The sequence below is a fragment of the Urocitellus parryii genome, chromosome 4, assembly GCF_045843805.1.
Source record: "Urocitellus parryii isolate mUroPar1 chromosome 4, mUroPar1.hap1, whole genome shotgun sequence".
NCBI classification, from domain to species: Eukaryota; Metazoa; Chordata; class Mammalia; order Rodentia; family Sciuridae; genus Urocitellus; species Urocitellus parryii.
The window spans coordinates 201,616,215-201,638,295 of NC_135534.1; the positions used below are offsets into that span (position 1 = coordinate 201,616,215).

Below are 22,081 nucleotides of genomic sequence, written 5' to 3' on the forward strand. Positions count from 1 at the left end.
AGTACAGGCATGCACCACCATTTGGTTTCTTTATCCAAATATTCCTCAACATTTAAAAAAGTCTTTTGCAACTCTTAGTTTTCTTGGGATTGAACTAAGGAATGCTCTACCAATTACCTTCATCCTCAGTTCTTTTTAAATTTAATTTAACTTGGAGACAGGTTTCAATAAGTTGCCCAGGCTGACCTTGACCTTGTGGTCCTCCTGCTCCAGCCTCCCAAGTAGCTGGGATTATAGGTGTGAGCCACTGTGCCCAGTGCCTATCTGAAATTTTTTATTTTGCAACTTTGTGAATATAACGCCAATACGAAAAATATTAAAAAAATAATTAAGATAATTTAGAAATATCTTGCATTCAAAACAAAGGGAAGCCACACCTGGTGGTGCACACCTGTAATCCCAGCAACTTGGAAAGCTGAGACCTTAAGCACCTTGGCGAGAGCCTGTCTCTAACTAAAATATAAAAAGGGCTGGGGAAGTGGCTCAGTGGTAGAGCACCCCCGGTGTTCAATCCCAGGCCCAAAATAAAATAAAACAAAACCACAGAGAGAATAATTTGAATAATATTAAGGGTCTCTCAGAGAAGGCAGATTGACTGAGGTGTCTTCCACACTGAGAAGATGGCTTTTGGATCTTTTTTTTTTTTTTTTTTTTTTTTTTTTTTAAAGAGAGAGTGAGAGAGGAGAGAGAGAGAGAGAGAGAGAGAATTTTTAATATTTATTTTTTAGTTCTCGGCGGACACAACATCTTTGTTGGTATGTGGTGCTGAGGATCGAACCCGGGCCGCACGCATGCCAGGCATGGCGCGCTACCACTTGAGCCACATCCCCAGCCCCAGCTTTTGGATCTTCACAATGCATGCCGTTCATGTTCTTGAGCAGTGTTAAAATGACATCATTTGTTATTTTTCCAGTTCTCCTCTCTCATTTTACCTTTGCTAATCAACCTCTCTCTTCTGGAAAAAACAAAATTTAAATACTATGTACAGCAGAGTTGCCATAATAGGCCCAATTACCTTCCTCTTAAAGGTCTGCTTACAAAGTTGACCCTTGGCTAGTTTCTGGGAACTGTTTTGTTTTATTTTAGTGTCCTATGGAGGAAACCCAAGGCCTCATCTTTGAAGCAAGCTCTCTACCATTAAGCTACACCCTGTCTGTCTGTCTTTCTTTTTAATTTTGAGATAGGTCTGGCAAAGTTGCTGAGACAGGCCTTGAACTTGCAATCCTTCTGCCTAGGCCTCCAAAGCTGCTGGGATTACAAGTGTGGGCCACCACACCCAGCTTATCTCTCCTAATATTTACACCTGTTATGCCTGTTTTGTATCTTCTTTTACTAGTCCGAACAACTATTATTGCTTTACTTTGAAAATTTCATGAAATTTTGATCAGAACTAAAATAAGGTTATAATACAATAGTAATAGCAGGCAATCTTTCTCTTCCCTAATTAGGGATACTTATAATGTTCCTCAGTGTATGTATGAAGCTGATTAATACACAAGCTCTTCATCATCAGCTCAGTATCTTAGTTAAGAATGGACACTAAATTTTATTTGGTTTTGCAAAATGACTAGAGATAAGGATGTTACATTCGTATTTGTCCTGACATAGTTTATAATATTGATTTTCATATACTTAACCTTCAGACATGATTCAGACAAACTCTTCATATATTATTCTATTAAGAAGCCTACTTGCTAGTTTATTTAAATTCATCTACTCTATACTGATAAACTAATCTGGGGTAGTTTTTTTTTTTTTTTTGTGTGTGTGTGTGTGTGTGTAGTTTTGGTCTAGAAATAGTGTCATTATCACAATAATTCCTACCATTACTTACATTCCAAGGGCGATTACTACAGCTTTCCAGATTCTGACCTATAATCCAAACAACCCCGTGAATGTTAGCAATCTCTTCTACAGAGCAGGGAAGGGGATCAGAGGAGACCGACCACATACTGAAGCCCATTAGTGCCTGATGACTTCACTGCTACACAATGGATGGACAGTTCTGATCCTTTTTACTACCCTGTGTCTCTGCAAAAGTTTACAAGTATTCGGTGGTATCCAAGCAGGGATGGAAGCCCTTCTAGTGGGGAAAAGTAGATGACTTTGATAACAGTTCTCCATTCACTCACAGTGATGGGCTTCTCAGATTTCCTTCATTGTTCATTCTCCCCCTCCCAATAAATTATCTGAGACATTAGAATGTATTAATGTATTTCAGCCTATACAATGTCCTTTATAAAGATCTTTTTATTCAACAAATACCCTTTGAATCAATGAGCCAGACACTGTTCTGGGTGCTAGAGATACAATAGTAAACAAAACAGAAGAAACCATGTCTTAATGGAGCTGACATTTTGAGAGGTGTCCAGGTGCAGATCCCCAGGAAATAAAATAAATAAGGTGCATAAAACCAAGAGATTACAAGTACTAGCCAGGCATGGTGGCATATAATCTCAGCAACTTGGGAAGCTGAGGCAGGAGAACCCCAAGCTTGACACCAGCCTCTGCAATTTAGCAAGGGCCTCACCAATTTAGCAAGACCCTGTCTTTAAATAAAATACAAAAAAGGGCTGGGGATGTGGATCAGTGGCTGAGCACCCCTAGGTTCAATCCCCAATACCCAGCTCTCCCCACATAAAAGTCAACAAGTGCTATGGGCACACACCATAAGTGGCATAGACTACACAGTCAGATTGTGGTTAAATCTCACCTTGATCACCAAACAGTTCTATGCGTGACCCTGAGTAAAATTATGTAACCTTTCTGTGCCCTGATTTTCTTATTAGTAAAGTGAGGATAATAAAAGTTACACATTGGTTTTGTGAGGACTAGTTGTGTATACACAAAGTACCTAGAATAATCTACTGCACCAGTAGTCATTATATAAATGTCAACTATTGCAATTATTAAGAAAAAAAAACGGGATAAGGAGTGTGGAGAAGGAACGTGACCTATGACAGGGTAACGAGGGAAGATCTTACTAGGAAGCTGCATTTGCTCCACACCTGAAGAACCACGTGGGTGCCTCTGACAGAGAACTTGAGGCAGCAGGAACAGAATACAAAGGGCTTGGGTAACAAGTCTGCTTGGAATACTCAGGACTGGGAAGGAGGTCAGTGTGGCTGAGAAGAACTGAGTAATCAGGAGACCAGCAAGGGAGATTGGAGAGCATATGTGAGCACCAAAAATAAGGTCTTTGTTCTGAGTGAGAGGAGAAACCACACAAGTTTCAAGTAGAAGAGGAGCATACCTGACTCACAGGCATACCTGTAGGGAACAAGGCAGGAGGGACAGCAGTCGGGAAGCTAATGTAACAATTCAGGTGAGTAACAGTAGTGGCATGAACCCCAGTGGGGAAGTGGAAGTGATGAAATTCTGGATATTTAGTCAGAGACAAAAGGGTTTCCCTAAATGGATGTGGGATGGGAAGGAGTAGCAACCCAAGCAAAAAACTAAGGATGTGGCCTGGGGAAACCAGCATGACAGCCACTTCTGAAATGGAGGACAACGGAGGTGAAACTGGTCTAGGGTTCTGTCCTGGGCATGGGCAGTTTGCAAACTTTAGTCAAGTTTCCAACTGGAGATGTAGAGTAGGTAGATGATATTTGACTCTAGCTCCAGAGAGAGGTTTGGCCTGAAGATAAAACATTTGGATGCAGCCAGCATAGATATAGTAATTAAAGTAATGAAACTAGATGAAGAGAATCCGGAGGAGGGCTTGGTGTGTGGTGCAGTGGTTGGAGAGCTTGCCTAGTGCATGCCAGGACCTGGGTTCCATGCCCAGCACCAGAAATAAAAGTATCAGTTTGTTTATGGAAAACAAATGGAACAGGGGTGCTCCAAGGACAAGAGGCCAGAAGGATGAGGGAATAAACAGTAAGGAACACTGAGACAAGGAGCAGGCTCCAGACCTGTGCTGCCCTGATGCAATGGAGCAACTTGCCTCACCTGGAAAAGGACACAGACATCACAGCTCAGCATCTGCCCAGAACAGGCTCTAAGAGAAACCCCACCCTGCAGTAGACTGGGGGCTGCACCCCCAGTGGAAGGATGAGCCAAGACCAAACCCCTGCCCTCCCCCATGGCCACTTCTCATGGCACTGCAAGGAAATTTTTCTTGGTGCTGAGTTGAGCAAAGAAATTCCTCCTCAAAAAAATTAGTTCCTGAGAGCTCTCAGTCCAAGCCAGTTCTACTAAAGAGCTGTGACCCAAATAGCTATCACCTAGGTGATCCCCAAAACAAGCTAATGTAACAACTGGTAGTGCCTCTGCAAGTTTGGAACAAGGAGAGGTAAACCCTCTCTGGATGAATGAACCTTCATCTTAAGGTACTGTGAACTTCCTACAAACAATTCTAAGGATAATGAGAAGAGACATAGTCAAAAATAATAAAGCATACAAGTACACAAAAAGAGCAAAGAGAATCCTAAAAAGCAAAATTGGATTGAAGGTGTAGGAATTCTCAGGTAAATAATAAATAATGAGTATATTTATTAAGTTCAAATAAAGAAAGAAAAGATTAAAAATAGGAAGCTATAAAAAGGACAATGAAATAGTTGAAAAGGATTCACATAGAACTTTTAGAAGTGAAAAATACCATAAACAACATAAAACTCAATAGATGGATTTAATAGTGAGTTAGAACTGAAGAGGGAATTTGTGAACTAAAACTAGATCAGAAAAACTTATACAAATCTCAACCAGGAAAACAAATGATGGGAAAAGGTTAAAAGACTTGGAAAACATGGTGTCAATGTCTAATATGCATATTTAATCAGAGTTCCAGGAAGAGACTGGAGAGAGGCTTAGGTAGATTGTATTTGAATAGATAATGGCTTAGAATTTAGAGCAGTAATGAAAAACTCCAATCTAACAGTTCACAAAAAGTCCAACCAACCACAGAAGGTTAAACCAAGCCTAGACATAATGCACTGTAACTATAGGACCAGAAACACAGAGGTCTTTCAAAGCAGCAAGAAAGAAACGGAATGAGAGTGAGGCTAGCAGGCACAGGGGCTCCCTGCACACTGTATCTCTGGGGAGATCTGAACAGACCACAGAAACCTGCACACAACAGTCAAATGTTCAGGATGAGGCTGTTCTGATAAATATACCTGTTTTAACAAACATGTTAAGTCATTTTCACTAGCAGAGATTCAGCTGACGTAAGTATTTAAAAGCTCAAAATGATTCTGTTCTTCCAAGAAAAGAAAGTAGAACTAAAAGAGGTATTGCCCAGAATTACGAGGGCATTTCTGTTAAACTCCATTACTACAGACAAGGGTAATTGACTTGCCTGTTCCCTGAGGGAAACCTGAGAGCCAAAATATATGTCTTGTTTGTCAAACAGATCTCAGTATCTCAGTCCTCTCCTCTTGTCATACAGGCTCAGACTAGCATGAAGAGCACCTTTTCTCCCAGGTGTGCCCAGATCAGGGGCTCTGGAATGAGAAAGACTGGTTCTGGAAGTGGTAGGCAAGATTCCTTACCTCTACATACACAGTTTTCTCAAGTATAAAATAAGGCCAACAGCGCCTTCACTTCAACACACACTTATTAAGAATCTTTTAAGTCAGAGGCACTGGGGACATAAAGATAAATGTCCGACATGTATAACTGCATGTATGGTGTGACGCTATGTCCTGTACAACCACTGAAATGAAAAGTTGTGCTGCAATTGTGTACAATAAATCATGCGTTTTGCTGTCATATATACCTAATTAAAATAAATAATTTAAGATAAATAAAATAGCTATAATGATAAGAGTAGAATAGCTTTTAGTAATAGTAAAAAAAAAAAAATGTCTGTAAGGACACATATGCACATACCCACACTTCAAGGAAAGCACAGCATAGGCGGGTAGTCAGGCCTTTGCATCGTAGGCACAATAGCTGAGTTTTCTCTGGTAAATATGACCAGACAATAAAGAAAAACCTAATGATACTAACACTAGAGATTACCCAACAAAATGATAAGCACTGCTCACTCCCTTAGAGTACCAATGTGCTGCCCTCCACACTTTAACACAAGCAGACAATTGAGGATTTTGATATTTTTGAAGAAAGTCTCTAATATGAACAGAAAAAACTCAATACTGAGAATAATTTTAAAATGATTACTGACATTCTTAAAGGTATAAAAAGATATTTCAATCATGACAAGAAAGATAATTATTTATATATAAAAATATATACATTTATATATTTATATATACGTGTGTATGTGTTACATGTACACACATACATATACACCCTCATGCATATGTGCTACATATACACCCAAATACACATGTATAGCACATATACACACATATAGCACATACATATAAACTTACCCATATGTATGCCACCCCCCACACACAGATATGCACATATATATACATACATTGATTTTTCTGGGTTACATGTAGGTACATGCATTGATTTCTATATCTATATGGAGAGAAAATTAGTAAAGAAGTGAAAAATCTTTTAAAAAGGAATAGAAGGTATGATAAAGAAATTTCCTAAAGCCCCAAATTTTCTCAAACAGCAAAAAAGAATATAAAAAATAAAAAATAAGAAAAGCAGAGGACTGGAATAGAAGATCCAACATATGAATAAAATTCCTCTGTATACTTCATACTTCTCAAGAATATCAGAGACTAGGAGCTGTGGTTGTGGCTCAGTGGTAGCGCACTTGCCTAGCTGTGTGAGGCACTGCATATAAATAAATGAACAAAATAAAGTCCATCAATGTCTAAAAAAAAATTAAATTAAAAAAAAGAATATCGGAGGCTAGAAAGTACTGAAAATTCAGGCAGGAAATAATTTCTGACTTACACTAAAACTATGGTTCTGGTTTGAGGATAAACTGAAACCATCTGCACAGATGCATGACCTTGAATACTTTACCTCACACTAACCCTCCTCAGGAAGCTGCAGCTACTACAGGGGATGCTGTCCCAAAATAAGACAGTGAACTAAGAAAGAGGGAGACACGGGATCTGAGAACAGAGAATCTAAACAGAAGAGAAATGAAGAACACTAAAAGAAGAACAGAGATTGTGGGGAGACTGCTGTGCAGTGTGTGTGGAGACAAGTGCAGAGACTACGAAGGCAGTTTGTTAGGACAGTGAAACTCATCTGGACAACCTGAAAGCAATCCAGGCCAGCGAGGAGACTGGGGTTGAATTATTGATAAGTGCAAAAAACATTAAGACCGACATTTATTTGTTTCAGGAAAAGGAAAAAGTTTCTAGAAAAGGAACTGTAATCATAGTTTATGATGTTGCTTAGCTGTTCGAAGCAATTTACAGTCGTTATAATATAAACAACAAATATTAGCTAGTTGAGATTATATATATACAATTATCTATTAAAATTATCAAGTGGATAAAAGGACACAAAGGGTAGAAATGTTTTGGGAACAGAAAGGACAAAGAATTCCATTTCTTTCATAGTAGGAAACTACTACATAACACCTAAAACTGAAGAATCAAGAGCTATCAATATTAGTGAAATACTTAGAAAAATGGTAGGTAAAGACCAAAATGTTGGGGCTGAAGTTTTAGCTCAGTGGTAGAGCACTTGACTAGCACTATGAGGCACCAGGTTTGATCCTAGGAACCACATAAAAATAAATAAAATAAAGGTACTGTACCCATCTACAACTAAAAAATTAAAAAAAAAAAAAAAAAGACCAAGATGTTAATGGTGTCCTCTGCAAAGAAACAAATAGGGCAGGGCAAAAGAGTAGGTGACTCCTGTTTTTAGCAACAAACCTGAAGGAAATTTCCACCTTAGTTCTTACTGTGACAGCACAATGAAATTGGCCTTAGCTGGGTATGGTGGCTACTCAGGGGCTGAGGCAGAAAGACTGCTTAAGCACAGGAGTTCAAGGCCAGCCTGGGCAACACAGAGAGACTCTTTCCCACCCCCCAACCTCCTGAAAATGCTGATAGCTGAGGCCCATCCCAGGTGAATTGAATCTGAATCACAAGATCTGTGGCTTAGGTACAAGTGGGTTTGAAAAGGGCTCTAAATGTTTCTGATGCTTAGAAAGAATTGAGAACTACAGCTTTAAACAATATACACGAGTTACTTTCATAAAAATAAAAAGTAGGGCTGGGGTTTAGCTCAATGGTACAGCACTTGCCTAGCATGGGTGAGGTACTTGGTTCAATCCTCAGCACCACATAAAAATAAATATACTGTGTCCATCTACAACTAAAAAATAATATTAGAAAATAAAAATAAAAGTGAAATAAAAAGTAATATTTAAATGAAGAAATAAGCCTAAAATGTTTGTGTTTAAATGAAGTAACCTTTAGCAAACACATACATGTCCATAAATATCCATATGTAGGGCTGGGGATGTGGCTCAAGCGGTAGCGTGCTCGCCTGGCATGTGTGCGGCCTAGGGTTCAATCCTCAACACCACATACAAACAAAGATGTTTGTCTGCCGAGAACTAAAAAATAAATACTAAAAAAATTCTCTCTCTCTCTTGGGCTGGAGAATGTGGCTCAAGCGGTAATGCGCTAGCCTGGCATGCACGGGGCGCTGGGTTCGATCATCAGCACCACATAAAATAAAATAAAGATGTTGTGTCCACAGAAAACTGAAAAATAAATATTAAAAAATATTCTCTCTCTCCCTCCTCTCTCCTCCTCTCTCTTTAAAAAAAAATTCTCTCTCTCTTTAAAAAAAAATCCATACACACACACACACACACACACACACATACATACAAAACATATAAAACAAAGTTGGTGTTCAAAAAACAATTCATCAAGGACCCAGTTCTCCTTTTTCATTAGTAACTTCTAAAGTTGTCATTTTTAAGATTTCTTTATACAATTTTTGTGGGAAAAGTAAATATCAGATACCTTCGGGTGTTCCCCAGGGGACTGCAGATGTGAATGGCATGCTTTAGAGACACTAATGGTTAAAAAGATCAAATTGGACTGATTTGCCTACTGCATGTGCACTCCCCACTTGGGCTCTGAAGATCAGTTGGCTCTGGCTGATTTAACTCTTTAGAGGAATGACATTGCATGGGCCATCACAAACACCAAAACACAAAAAAGTCCTTTATATTATTCTACAGTTGCCCTAGGCAACAGAATTTTGAAATCTAGAATGAAATAATGGTGCATAATTAAATAAAAATATTTCTAATTATGCACAATGATATTTTTAAAAATCAGCAATCGACCTTCATTTTACATTCAAGCAATGCTCTGAAAACAGCAGGCACATACAAGAAATGGCATTCATGAAATTATAAAAGGTGGCATTCAGTAATGTCCAATCAAATGCAGAGAAGTCAAAAGTTACTAAAATATTCTAGATCATGTTAAACAACACACTTGACCTGGCCCAAGGGCAACACATTCTATCATATCACCAAACTATAACAACTCATTCCTTTTAATTGAAAAGACAGGATGCTGTCTGTGAATTCTGTGAAGACACATGTGGCCTAGATACTTCTGATTTTGTAAGTATAAATGAGGCAACCAATACACCTTTTCCTTCAGCAGCCTCCTACCCTCTCCCACCTCTTACAATACACACAGAGTTTAACAAAGTATGTAAATAACTATCCTAAAAATCAATGGTTATAATATTAAATTTGACAAAATGGGTACCAGGAAATACACTAAAAATTTTAAGGTGGGTTGAATGCTCATACTTCAGAGTTTACTTAAAAAAAAAAAAGAAATGAAATGAAACTAAAGGGGAATGAAGGGAAGGGAGGTAAAGTGGAAACAGAAAAGATAGTAGAATGAATCAGATACTACTATCTTATGTGCATATATGATTACATGACCAATGTAATTCTACATCATGTACAACCAGGAAATGACAACTTACGCTTCATATATGTATAATATGTCAAAATACATTCTACTACCATGTATAACTAATAGAATAAAAAATGTTATAAAATAGATGAATATACTTTGCCTGTTGTTACAAGAAAAAAAAAAAGAAACTAAACATGAAAACGAAATAGGAGGCTGGGGATGTGGCTCAAGCGGTAGCGCGCTCGCCTGGCATGCGTGCGGCCCGGGTTCGATCCTCAGCACCACATACCAACAAAGATGTTGTGTCCGCCGAGAACTAAAAATAAATATTAAAAATTCTCTCTCTCTCCTCTCTCACTCTCTCTTAAAAAAAAAAAAAAAAGAAAATGAAATAGAAAACATTTACATGGGGTCAACTCTCCTGCTGTAGACATTTCCACTGCTCTCCTGACATAAACCTACTAAGGTCTGCTTTTCCACCTAACTACACATATGAATACCCACAACAGAAACAGCACAAATGGCAGTCTGAGCACCCAGTGTGTGTGTGTGTGTGTGTGTGTGTGTGTGTGTGTGTGTGTATTTTAGTTGTTGATAGACCTTTATTTATTTATTTATATACAGTTCTGAGAATCGAACCCAGTGCCTCACATATGCTAGGCAAGAGCTCTACCACTGAGCCATACCCCTAGCCTATCCCACTATATTTAAGAGCATATTTTTCACTAATACAGCATTCCAGGGGCTGGGGCTGGGGCTAGGACTCAGTGGTAGAGCACTCGCCTAGCACATGCGAGGTGCTGGATTCCATCCTCAGCACCACATAAAAAAAATAAATAAATAAATAAAATGAAGGTATTGTGTCTAATTACAACTAAAAAAAAAACCAAAGTCCAGGGGCTGGGGATGTGGCTCAAGAGGGAGTGTGCTCGCCTGGCATGCCTGCAGCCTGGGTTCGATCCTCTGCATCACATACAAAGATGTTGTGTCTGCCAAAAAGTAAAAAATAAATATTAAAAAAAAAAATCCAACACGGTTCAAAGGACTCTAAAAATCGTGTTTTCAACTTTAAAGGTTTTCATTGCTGGCATTCTATTCATAAGGATCAGAAAAAACATCATTTCAATAGCAAAGTATTAAAAAAAGGATATTTAGGTTATATTACTTACTTCAGTATTCAGGGTCATCATTCTTTTCCCTTGTCAAAACTTTATTAAAAAATTAAAGGGATGTAAAACAATATGTTGATGTTCAAAGAGTATCACTGTAGAACAACAGACCAAAATGTCAAAAACTACAGTGAATTGATGTGAAGAAGGGAAGATGTTTTAAAACTAGAAAATAAAATTGATCCACAGGTCTCTTCATGTACAAAGAAAATTATTCTGGGTTACATAACAAAAATAAACCTCTCATCAGAGATCTTGGAAATCTTGATTTTTTTTTTTCCTGGAGGAGGATTTATTTTTTTCCACTGAGTGTCCATTCATGCATATTCTTGTTTCTATTCATAGCACCAGATCCTGACTAGCATGCACAACCTCAAAAGAAAAGAAACACTAAATACAAACCGTGTAAAATTAAGTAAAATAAAGCAAAACAAAAGGCATGAGTTTGGAGTGGGTACACTGGGGCTGGTGCCATAAAGAGTTCCCGTGGAACTCACCTTGTAGGCGACACTGTTGGAAGAGTCCACGATGATAAACAGGGGCTTCCTTGTGAACGGGTAGAGATCTCCAGGATGAAGGCTGGGGAAACAACAAAGGTGAGGGGTTGTGCAATTATGTCAGCCAAATCTCAAAAAATAAAATAAAAAGGAAACGGCTTATAGCTCTTTTACATGATAGCACTGAGAGAAAAACAAAGGTCAATCAAGCGAAAGACAAAAAATGTCTGTTATTCCCAGGACAGGCAAGTTGGTTTTATTCGGGGGGAAAAAAAGTTCAGAAACAATTACTTGAGAAATCTAAGTTAAGGAGAAGTTTACATGCTTAAAAATGAGTAAGCACACAGTATGAAATCCTTAAAACTCAACATATAGGTACTTGCTTCACAGATGTCAATGTTTCCTCTAAGAACATATTTCGAAAATAAGACAATAACACAATCAGAGTTGTATTTAGTGAGTCTTCAAAATCAATATCTAGGTTTTTGTGCATGTTTGTGAATATGTGTGGGGGTGGTACTGGCGACTAAACCTAGGGCCTCACACATGCCTTGTCACTGAGCCTTGTCCCAAGTCCTTTTAATTTTATTTCACTTTGAGCCAGGGTTCCCCAATCCCTCAACCCTGGCAATCACATTCCTATTCTCTGTTTCTGAGTTTGACTTTCAAACACTACAAAGACGTGAAATCATGTGGTGTTTGTCTTTCTGGGTTTGGCTTATTTCCCTCGTGTCCTCCATGTTCACAGGTGTTGTCACAAATGACAGGATTTCCTTCTTTCTTATGGCTGAAAAATATTCCGTGTGTGTGTGTGTGTGTGTGTGTGTGTGTGTGTGTGAACACACAGGTGCCAGCCATGTTAGACACTTAGGCTGTTTCCAGACCTTGGATATTGTGATATTGGATATTGTTAGTAATGCTGCAATGAGCTGAGAGTGTAATTTCTCTTGAGTTGAGAGTATAATTTCTCTGACATATTTTGCTGAGATATATAATTTCATTTTCTTGGATCACGAAAGTTCTATTCTTATTTTTTTTTTAATTTTTTTGCAGTATTGGGGATTGAGCGCAGGGGTGTTCTAACAGTGAGCTATATCCCCAGCCCTTTTTATTTTAAGACAGGTCCTCATTAAGTTGGCCTCAAACTTGTGATCCTCCTGCCTCAGCATCCTGAATAGATGGGATTACAGGCATTTACCACTTTACCAGCATTTTAAAATTTTTTGAGAAATCTCCACATTGTTTTCCATAATAGCTGTACCAACTTACATTCTCACCAATGGTCTGCATAAGTTCGATATTTTCCATACCATCACCAATACTTATCTCTTTTCTTTAAAAAAAAGAAATAGTGTGTGTGTGTGTGTGTGTGTGTGTGTGTATGCACACTATGTTTCTATTTATAGCACCAGATTTTTTTTTTAGTTGTAGTTGGACATAATACCTTTATTTTTATGTGGTGCTGAGGATCGAACCCAGCGCCTCACATGTGCTAGGCAAGTGCTCTACCCCTGAGCCACAACCCCAGATCCCTCTTTTCTTTTTGATAATAGCCATTCTTACAGGTAATAAATAATATCTTATTATGGTTTTAATTTGCATTCCCTGATGATTGGTGCTGTTGAGCACCTTTTCATATCTCTGTTAACTTTACCTAATATAAATAATTCAAAATTAAAGTCAATAACAGCATCAACATGTGGCTGGAGGGAACTTTAATCTGAAACATTACTGGACTGATCTCCCTTCCCCATTCTTTAATATGAAGAGTTGACATTTTTATGTCAAGTGTTACTAGGAATGGGATTTCAGAGAAGTTCTTTTTTTTTTTTTATAACAATTGCTCTCCCTTAGCTAGAGAAATTTTAGAGCTAATAATGGCTCAAGCAGTCAAGTTATTGTGCTTAGAAATAAGAGTAAACTTTCAGTAAGCATGGTGGTACATGCCTGAAAACCCATCGACTCAGGAGGCTGAGACTGGAATATCTCAAGTTTGAGGCCAGCCTTAGCAACTTAGCAAGAACCTAACTTGTTGGGACCTGCCACATAGGAATCGAGTACCCCTTAGCCTTGAGTGATGAGAATGTGGAGATGTGGCAAGCCAGCCATGGGCTGTGTGTGTGTGAACTATGGGCACTGAGCACACAAAGCAGACTGAACTATTGTTGCCCCCCTGTTTGGGCAGGCCTCGCTCTGGTCTTTCCGCTTGCTCTTCAATGATCCCCACTCAGCTTATGAGGTGGGCATGGCCTCCTTAGATGTCAGTCAACCTGCTGACAACAGACATCACGAAGCTAGACTCAATCCCCTGAAATGTGACCCCTTGCCTCAGCTGAGTGGCTTCTCCTTAATAAAAGTTCCAGCATGTGCTCTCTCTTTCCATGGACCCCTAAGGTCAGAGGAGCCATCACAGGACCCAAAGAAAAAGGTGTCCCTGTCTTTTGTGTGATTATTTCATGCAGCTCAGTTCACCTGGAGTGGCACTGAGTGTTTTAGTCATGAGACACAACACTAACTCAAATTTAAAAAAAAAAAAAAAAAAGGAGGGGTCAGGAGATGTACCTGGTGGTAAAGCACCCCCGGGTTCAATCCCCAGTACCAAAGGGAAAAAAAGAAAAGAGAAAAAAAAAGCAAACCTTTATAGGTGAAATTCTATTTGAAATTGTTCAACTTAGTTCATCTGCACTAGATCAAACCAACAGAATCCTACATTTAAAAGTTCATATTGGGGGCCTGGGGCTGTGGCTCAGTGGTAGAGCGCTTGCCTAGCACATTCGAGGCACTGGGTTTGATTCTCACCACCACACAAAAATAAAATAAAGGTGTTTTTTCTGATATAAGGATGCTGATTAATAATGGGGCTGGGGGGGAGAATGGGAGGAATAGACAAATTTTACATATGGCGAATGGGAAGGAGGGTAAGAGGAGGCATGGGGCTAGGAAAGAAGGTGGAACGAGACAGACATTATTACCCAAGTACATGTATGAAAACACAAATGGTGCGACTACATTGTGTTCAACCAGAGACATGAAAAATTGTGCTCGACATGTGTAATATGAATTAAAATGCATTCTGCTGTCATATATAACAAATTAGAATACGTAAAATATAAAATGAAATAAAATGAAGGTATTGTGTCCATCTACAACTAAGAATATTTTAAAAAGTTTATATTGGGCTGGAAGTATAGCTCAGTGGTTGTGTTTGCCCAGCATGCAGGAGTCCCTGGGTTCAATACCCTGCATCAAAAAAAAAAAAAGATTCATATTAATGTTAATAGGAATTAGGATCTAACTTATTATTTATTGATGTAAATATTTACTGACTCCTTCAACTGCAATGCAGTTTTGTTCACTATTATAATAGCAATGCTTTAATAGTGCCTGACATATAGTAGATTCTCAATATTTGTTAAATGAACATCAGTCCCAAATTCTAATTTCCTAAGATATTTGGAAACTGAAATATTGCTAGAATCCACAGAAGTGTTAATTTGATTTTTTTAAATAAGATCTTTATTTTGTTTATTTATTTTTAAGTGGTGTTGAAGATCAAATCCAGTGCCTCACATGAGCAAGGCAAGCGCTCTGCCACTGAGCCACAATCCCAGCCGCACGTGTTATTAATAGTAGTTTAAGGGAACCTTTCCAGTACTAGAAAAAAGTGTCCATTTCACTTTAATATTTTTAAAGAGAGCCATAATTACACGGGGGTTGATTACCAGTATACATACCAGTGCATTTCCTTGTGGGACTGATTTCGTTTGTGGATAGCATCTCCATTTATAATATCCCGGTTACTATTAGTAAGTACACCTCCAAAATCATAAGGACCTATAAAAACAAAGGGAAGAATCCTAGACTTCAACTTGAGGGTGACACTGATCTGATTCAGATATAAAAGTACTACATGAACCTCTCAGTAATACAAGTGGACAATAATTAGAAAGTGTTTCAATTATTTGTAACATTTTAATTTAATCCAACATTTAAATGATTTCAATATATTGCCTATTTTGACATTTTAAGAAATCATCTCATTATAATTTTTTCAAACAACATAAAGAGAAACAAACTAGAATATACTACATCCCATTAATTTAGGTAGTAAAAGGGATGAGACCTGAGATACTGAGAATGACTTTTATATTTCAAGTAAAATCTAGCCAGGCATGGTGGCACACACATGTAATCATAGATACTTTGGAGACTAAGGCAGGAGGATTATAAGCCTGAGGCCAGCCTCAGCAAATTCCCAAGACCCTGTCGTAAAATTAAAAATAAAAAAGCCAGGGAATATATCTCAGTGGTAGAGCACCCTGGGTTCAATTGCAAGTACCACATACACACACACAAAGAAAATTCAAGCAAAGTTTAAATGTCTGGTTTAAAACAATTATTTTAAAAAGAATAGTTGTAGACTGATGGGGGTGGGGTCAATTAAAAATTGAATTCAGGAGCACTTATCAGCTACATTTCCAGTCCTTTTTATTTTGAGACTCGGTCTCATTAAATTGCTGAGGCTGGTCTCAAACTTGCAATCCTGCCCCAATCTGAGTCAATACAGTTACAGGTGTGTGCCACTATGCCTAACTGTAGACTAAAGTCTTAATCTCTTAAAATACATATAATTTTAAATGAGCTACTAATTGTAGCATTTAGAGAAAATTTTTAATGTAATTGGAGAATCTGATTGCTAAAACTGCCTTTTCAACATATGCATTGCCAAATTTCAGTGTATGAAAAAAATTTTCCATTATCACTATTATATCAATCACTTCAGTTCTAGTTTTCCCCCTAGTCATATGGATTAGCCAATTCTTGTCTAAGCAGAACAACAATTATGGGATGCATGGATAATTTCTCTCAAGGTCAATACATCAAGCAGGAACCCAGAAAACAGTATAAGGCATAAGACATGAAAAAGTATTTATAATAAAATTACTAATTTTATTGTACAAACGAACTAAAGTACTTTAAAATTTTACATCACTGCCAACGTTTTATATTTTATGCTTTTAAAACATATCAATGGAAATATTATAGAGATTTGTTCTGCTTTGTTTTCATTTTAACATTTTAAGACAATCTGTAGGTCATGCAAGGAAGATGGCAGGGACATGCACTTTATAAAGGAATGCAAATTTCAACAAACAGATGAGGAGGAAAATGTTTAAAATGTCAAGAAATTGTTTTTCCCCAAAGATTTAATTGCCTTATTTACATCCAAGCTAATCATCTATTCTGACCAATTTCTAGATCATATATTTGGACAGTTTTTAGGCTTTGTTCTGAAACAGCATCCCAATATTTTACACACTAAATCCATAAAAACAAAATAAAGGACTGAAAACAAAAGCATAACAAGGACTTGAACTTTCACAGTTACAAAAGTACACTGATTTCTACAAAGACTTTCAGCCATAATGTAGCCACTGACCAGACCCTCTAATGCACTAACGGCTCAGGAAAAAAAAAATCACTCACTTTAAGTCAATAATTAGACTTTGTTATTCCATCACCCTTTTCTACTTTATTTTATTTATTTTTTGGTAATGGGGATTGAACCCAGGATTAACCACCGAGTCACATCCCCAGTCCATTTTATGTTGAGACAGGGTCTCACTAAGTTGCTTAAGACCTCACTAAATTGCTGAGGCTGGCCTTGAACTTGTGATCCTCCTGCCTCAAGCCTTCCAAGTTGCTGGGATTACAGGCGTGTGCCACCCACGCCCAGCTACCCCTTTCCACTTTAAAACATGAAACTCCATAAGGCTTTGGGCAAATTTGATAGTGAAGCATGCATTTAAATTAATTTTCTGATGATTTATGGGCTTCAAATAAACCAGTTTTCAAATCTGGAAGCCTCTTTAGAAAGTGTGAGATGGTCTGTGGGCTGTGGGCCAACGTCTTGTAGAAAAGAAAGAGAATTCAAGCCCTGCTCACGACAGGGAGCATTCCTTTATTGTACCTTCACTATCAGAACGACCTGTGGGGAAAACGCCAGTGGCTGACAGGTAAATTAGAAGCACACTATTGGCAGGCAGCTCCTGAAATTAAAGAAAATCACATATACAAAACAACAAACATGGAAAAGCAACACAGTTTTATTGGGCATTTTATGTTGTGGGGAAAACAAGAATGTAAGGTAACATATTGTTGTTTTATCCAAGGGAAAAGTCACTTGCTAGTTCTGATTTAGAACTATCTACATGGCAAAGGTTCATTATGAATCTATAACGTATAACTCTTCCCAAAAGCTGTCAAGACATTCTCTGCTTCAGAACCCTCACTATTTAGATAATGTTCTCTGCAAACCTGAAGTACAGAACCAAAGCTCTTTTCCTGATACTTAGGATGAAACCCAGGGGAGCTCTACCACTGAGTTACATACCCAGTCCTTTTTATTTATTGAGACACAATCTTGCTAAGTTGCTGAGGTTGGTCTCCAACTTGTGATCTTCCTAACCCTTAGCCACCCACGTGTCCAGGATTATAGGCATGAGCCACTGCACGTGGGATGGAGAAGTAAAGATCTTGATCACAGTTCTATACCTCTCCACAGATTTCTCTAGGCAAACCTAGAGCATACTACCATTTCTCATCATTTTTTTCAGATGATTAAAATGTTTCTCACAGTAAATGAAAAAAAAAGTTTCAGAAAGTTGCCTGAATATATGACATGCTATGCAACCTGCTCTTAGTTTTCAGTTCTGCACTAACTGCTAAACCTAAAGTAGTTTAGCAATAAAAATCTGAAGGCTGGAGAATGACAACTAATCAATATTCTCATTAACTCATGGTCAGAAACATTTACAAATTATAAGCAATTTTCATTCCAAAAATAGCTATATTTAAAACTATAAAGTTTTTATTTATATATTTATAAATATATAAATTTATATATTTATAAATTTCATTTATATATATTTTCTAAAGTTTTTATTTATTATATTTGGGAATATTATTCTAAAGTTTTTCATTTTCACATTTTACCTAAACTCTTAACTCAAATATTCAGATAAGAGTGACTCTTGGATACACTCAGGGCATACTTTCCCCACATGGGAAAAAGTGTTGTATTACACGTACCTTAAAAGATGCTGCTAAGAATGTGTACAGCTGGCTGAAGGTTGGTTTGTAGAGCAGATACTTGTGGGGGTTTTCTCGTCTAGTAGGTTTGTCAGCTGATTCCTGTATTTACACACAGAAACCAATACACATAAAAGCATATTTGACAGATGAATTATCAATGCCTTCATTACCTCTCCTCCCTATCAAATATCCTTTTTTATGTTCAGTGTATGATCTATTTCTCCTTATCAAGAGAGAGCTCTGTGTTCACGTGCATACATTTGAATGTAAAAATCAATAAATACCACATGAGGAACACGGAGGCAGCAAGGGAGTTGCCACATTTGCAAATGTAGGGAGAAGATCACCTGCATTCCTGGCTTATTCATCTGGGAAGCTAAATTCATCGGCTCTCTCTCCAGGGCTTGTAACATCCGAAACATGTCAACAGTTAGTTCGCTGAACTTAACCTGCAAGAAAGATAAACCTGGGCATTAATGCAGCATGCAGATCTTGTGGCATTTTGCTTTTTCGTTTTCCTGTTTCAATGCTGGGGATTGAACCAAGGGCTTGCGAGGCAAGCCCTCTGCCACTGAGCTATGCCCCCAGCCCCAGACATTGTGGACTTTAATCACATTATTACTCTTGACTTTCAATGTGTAGTTAATGGAATTGAGTATTTGGGAATTTTCAAAAGAGGGGAAGGGTAAAGAATTATGCAGTGACATCCACATGATTATCATCCAGATTCTATAATTTCTTGTTGTTCACTCATCACACATCTCTCTGCCTATTCATATCTCTATTGATCCATTCATTTCCTTAGGGATTTTTTGTTTTAGCCATCCCGGTCCCCTTCAGTATCAAACTCAGGGCCTCACACGTGTTCGGCCCATACTCTACCAGAGTTATATCCCCTCCTTAGGTTTTGTTTTGTTTTGGCACTGGGAATCCAACTCAGGGGCACTCTACCTCTGAACTACCTTATCAGCCTTTCTACTTTTTCTTTTCTTTTTACTTTTTTAGGTGTAAAAAAATATGACATGCTATGCAACCTTCATTTATTTATATGTGGTGCTGAGGATGAAACCCAGTGCCTCACACATGCAAGGCAAGCGCTCTACCACTGGGTCACAACTCCAGCCCCCTTATCAGCCTTTCTTATTTTGTTTTTGATAGGGTCTAAGTTGCTGAGGTTGGCACCAAATGTAGGATCCTTTGCCTCCAGAGTCTCTGGAATCATAGACATGCACCATTGTGACCAGTCTCAGGTATTCTTAAAAACAACAGAAATGTAGTTACAGAAACTATATAATTTCCTACCAAGCATGCTGATTCACAGCTAGGCTGAGATATATGTGGACTCATTTGAATAATCTCTACAGTATATGTTGGTACTACACAATACTTAAAACTGCATCCCTTTTCATTTTCTTTTTTTTTAATAATTTAAAAAAAATTTTTTTAATATTTTTTAGTTTTTGGCGGACACAACATCTTTGTTTGTATGTGGTGCTGAGGATCGAACCTGGGCCCCACGCATGCCAGGCGAGCGCGCTACCACTTGAGCCACATCCCCAGGCCCCCTTTTCATTTTCAATAATACTTATATACAACTTCAGGTGGGCACATGTACCCATTTCTACAGAATAAAAGGAATTTTTTAGTTAAAGAAAGAATCCATTTATGAAGAATATTCACTAGAGTTTCAAACACTGAACTCATTTAAAATATCTATCTATCTCTACATATGTCTGTATCTATCTCCCCCCCCCCCCTCAGTGCTGGGGATGGCACTCAGGGCCTTGAGCATGCTAAGCAATGTTCTGCCACTGAGTCTCAGCCCTCAGCCCTCATTGAATATACCTTTAAGGAGACTGAACAAAATTTTTAATTCTTCTCAAACTTTCAAAGAACAAAGTCACATAGATGGGCACTTTTGGCCATGCTTACTGTCTCTACTTGAGTTTTCTGAAATGAAACTGCCCTAAAGATCCACATATTTACCACCTATGTTACCTCTGCACAAGAGAATAAAAAATACCTTTCAGACCAGGGCTTAGACCTTAAAAACTCTCATCATCTGTTCTTTTTCTTTGTCTAAAATGAGGCAAAGCAGTAAGAGTGCTTGCTCCAGGGTATGACTGGCAAGGTCCACCACCAGAGGATACTAAAGAACAGATGCTACGCACAATAGAATTACAGATCCTCACATTAGCCTGATAACAGCTACCCCTCTTGAAATAGATTATTTTCCTGTCAAAAGAACACACTGCACTTCAGAGTTCAAACCTGTTAGTCCTTAAATGATCTGTCATGCTAGGACTCACTTGAATTGCTCTATTTCCTGTTCCTCAATGTTAGGAAAACTTCCTCCAGTCCTTTAGTTCCTCACTAGCTAGCCCTTTAATTCTCCTTTGCTACATCTACCTATCTACCCATACACCAAGCCCTAAACTCAAGCCGTCTTTGACATCTATTCTTTCTTTCCTTCTGTATCCAGGTTTTTACCAAATGTTACTGGCTGTATTTTCTGTCTTTTTCTTAGAACTGTGGAGTGAACCCAGGGCACTTTACTACTAAGCCCCATTCTATGCCCCCTTTTAAAATTTTGAGATAAGGTCTTGCAAAGTTGCTGAGATCATAGATCTTTGTCACAACACCCAGCTCTATGTATTTCTTGAAACCATTCTCCATTATCATCAACACAACTTTACTAAAGGATAGTTACTACCATATGCAAACTTCACTACAAGGGAGTCAATCAAAAATCAGCAAGCAAGCAAAGAATTAAGACAATAAAAATGAAGTAAGAAAGAGAAATAGGCATTAGAACAGAACCATGGGTGATCTAGATAGTGCAGTCAGCAGAAAAACCTTAAAGTAACTGAGAAATGTGATCAATAAGATAGAAAGGAAATGTAGACAGACATAGTGGCACATGCCTGCAATCTCAGCAATTTGAGGGGTGAAATAGGAGGAGTACAAGTTCAAAACCTACCCTAGCAACTATAGCCAGACCAATCTCCAAAATATCTCCATACTAAAAATAAAACAACAACAAAATGGGAGGTGAGTGGTCTGGGTTCACACCCTCCAAAAAAAGAAAAAAAAAAAAAAAAAGAGAGACACAGTAGCACACAAATAAAAGAGCTTTGTTAGAAAATTAATATCTATACAAACAGAATCAAGTGGAAAGCTAAGGAACTAGGAAAGATCACATATGAAATTTTAAACTTAGTAAAAGGCTTAATAGTAGATTAGACAAATAAGAAAATTAGTGAAGTAGAAAAAAAGTGAAGTGAAAATAATTAAAGTAGAGAAGCAAAATTACAGAAAATATAGAAAAGAATGTAACAGCCCCAAGTGACACTGTTGGTCTCTACAGACATGTTACTCGAGTCCTAAAAGTGGAGGAGAACAACAGTGAAAAGATAAATGGTATTTGGAGACATAAATATATTTAAAATAGATGAAAAACATCAACCTACGGATTCTAGAAACTCTGTGAACCTCAAGCCAGATTAAAAAAACAAAACAAAAC

The 22,081-nt window shown here is 37.9% G+C and overlaps 1 protein-coding gene across 2 annotated transcripts in view; it reads right to left on the reverse strand.

Moving 5' to 3' along the window:
- The window catches only part of Scai (suppressor of cancer cell invasion), a 149,530-nt gene that overhangs the window by 14,629 nt on the left and 112,820 nt on the right, over nt 1-22,081 (reverse strand). For both annotated transcript variants that reach the window (XM_026386519.2, XM_077797994.1), the window contains 5 exons: nt 18,906-19,007; nt 18,556-18,657; nt 17,435-17,513; nt 15,198-15,297; nt 11,464-11,545 (listed from right to left, as the gene is read on the reverse strand). In XM_026386519.2, the coding sequence (XP_026242304.1) occupies nt 11,464-11,545; nt 15,198-15,297; nt 17,435-17,513; nt 18,556-18,657; nt 18,906-19,007 (465 nt within the window). The remainder of the gene's footprint in view (nt 1-11,463; nt 11,546-15,197; nt 15,298-17,434; nt 17,514-18,555; nt 18,658-18,905; nt 19,008-22,081) is intronic.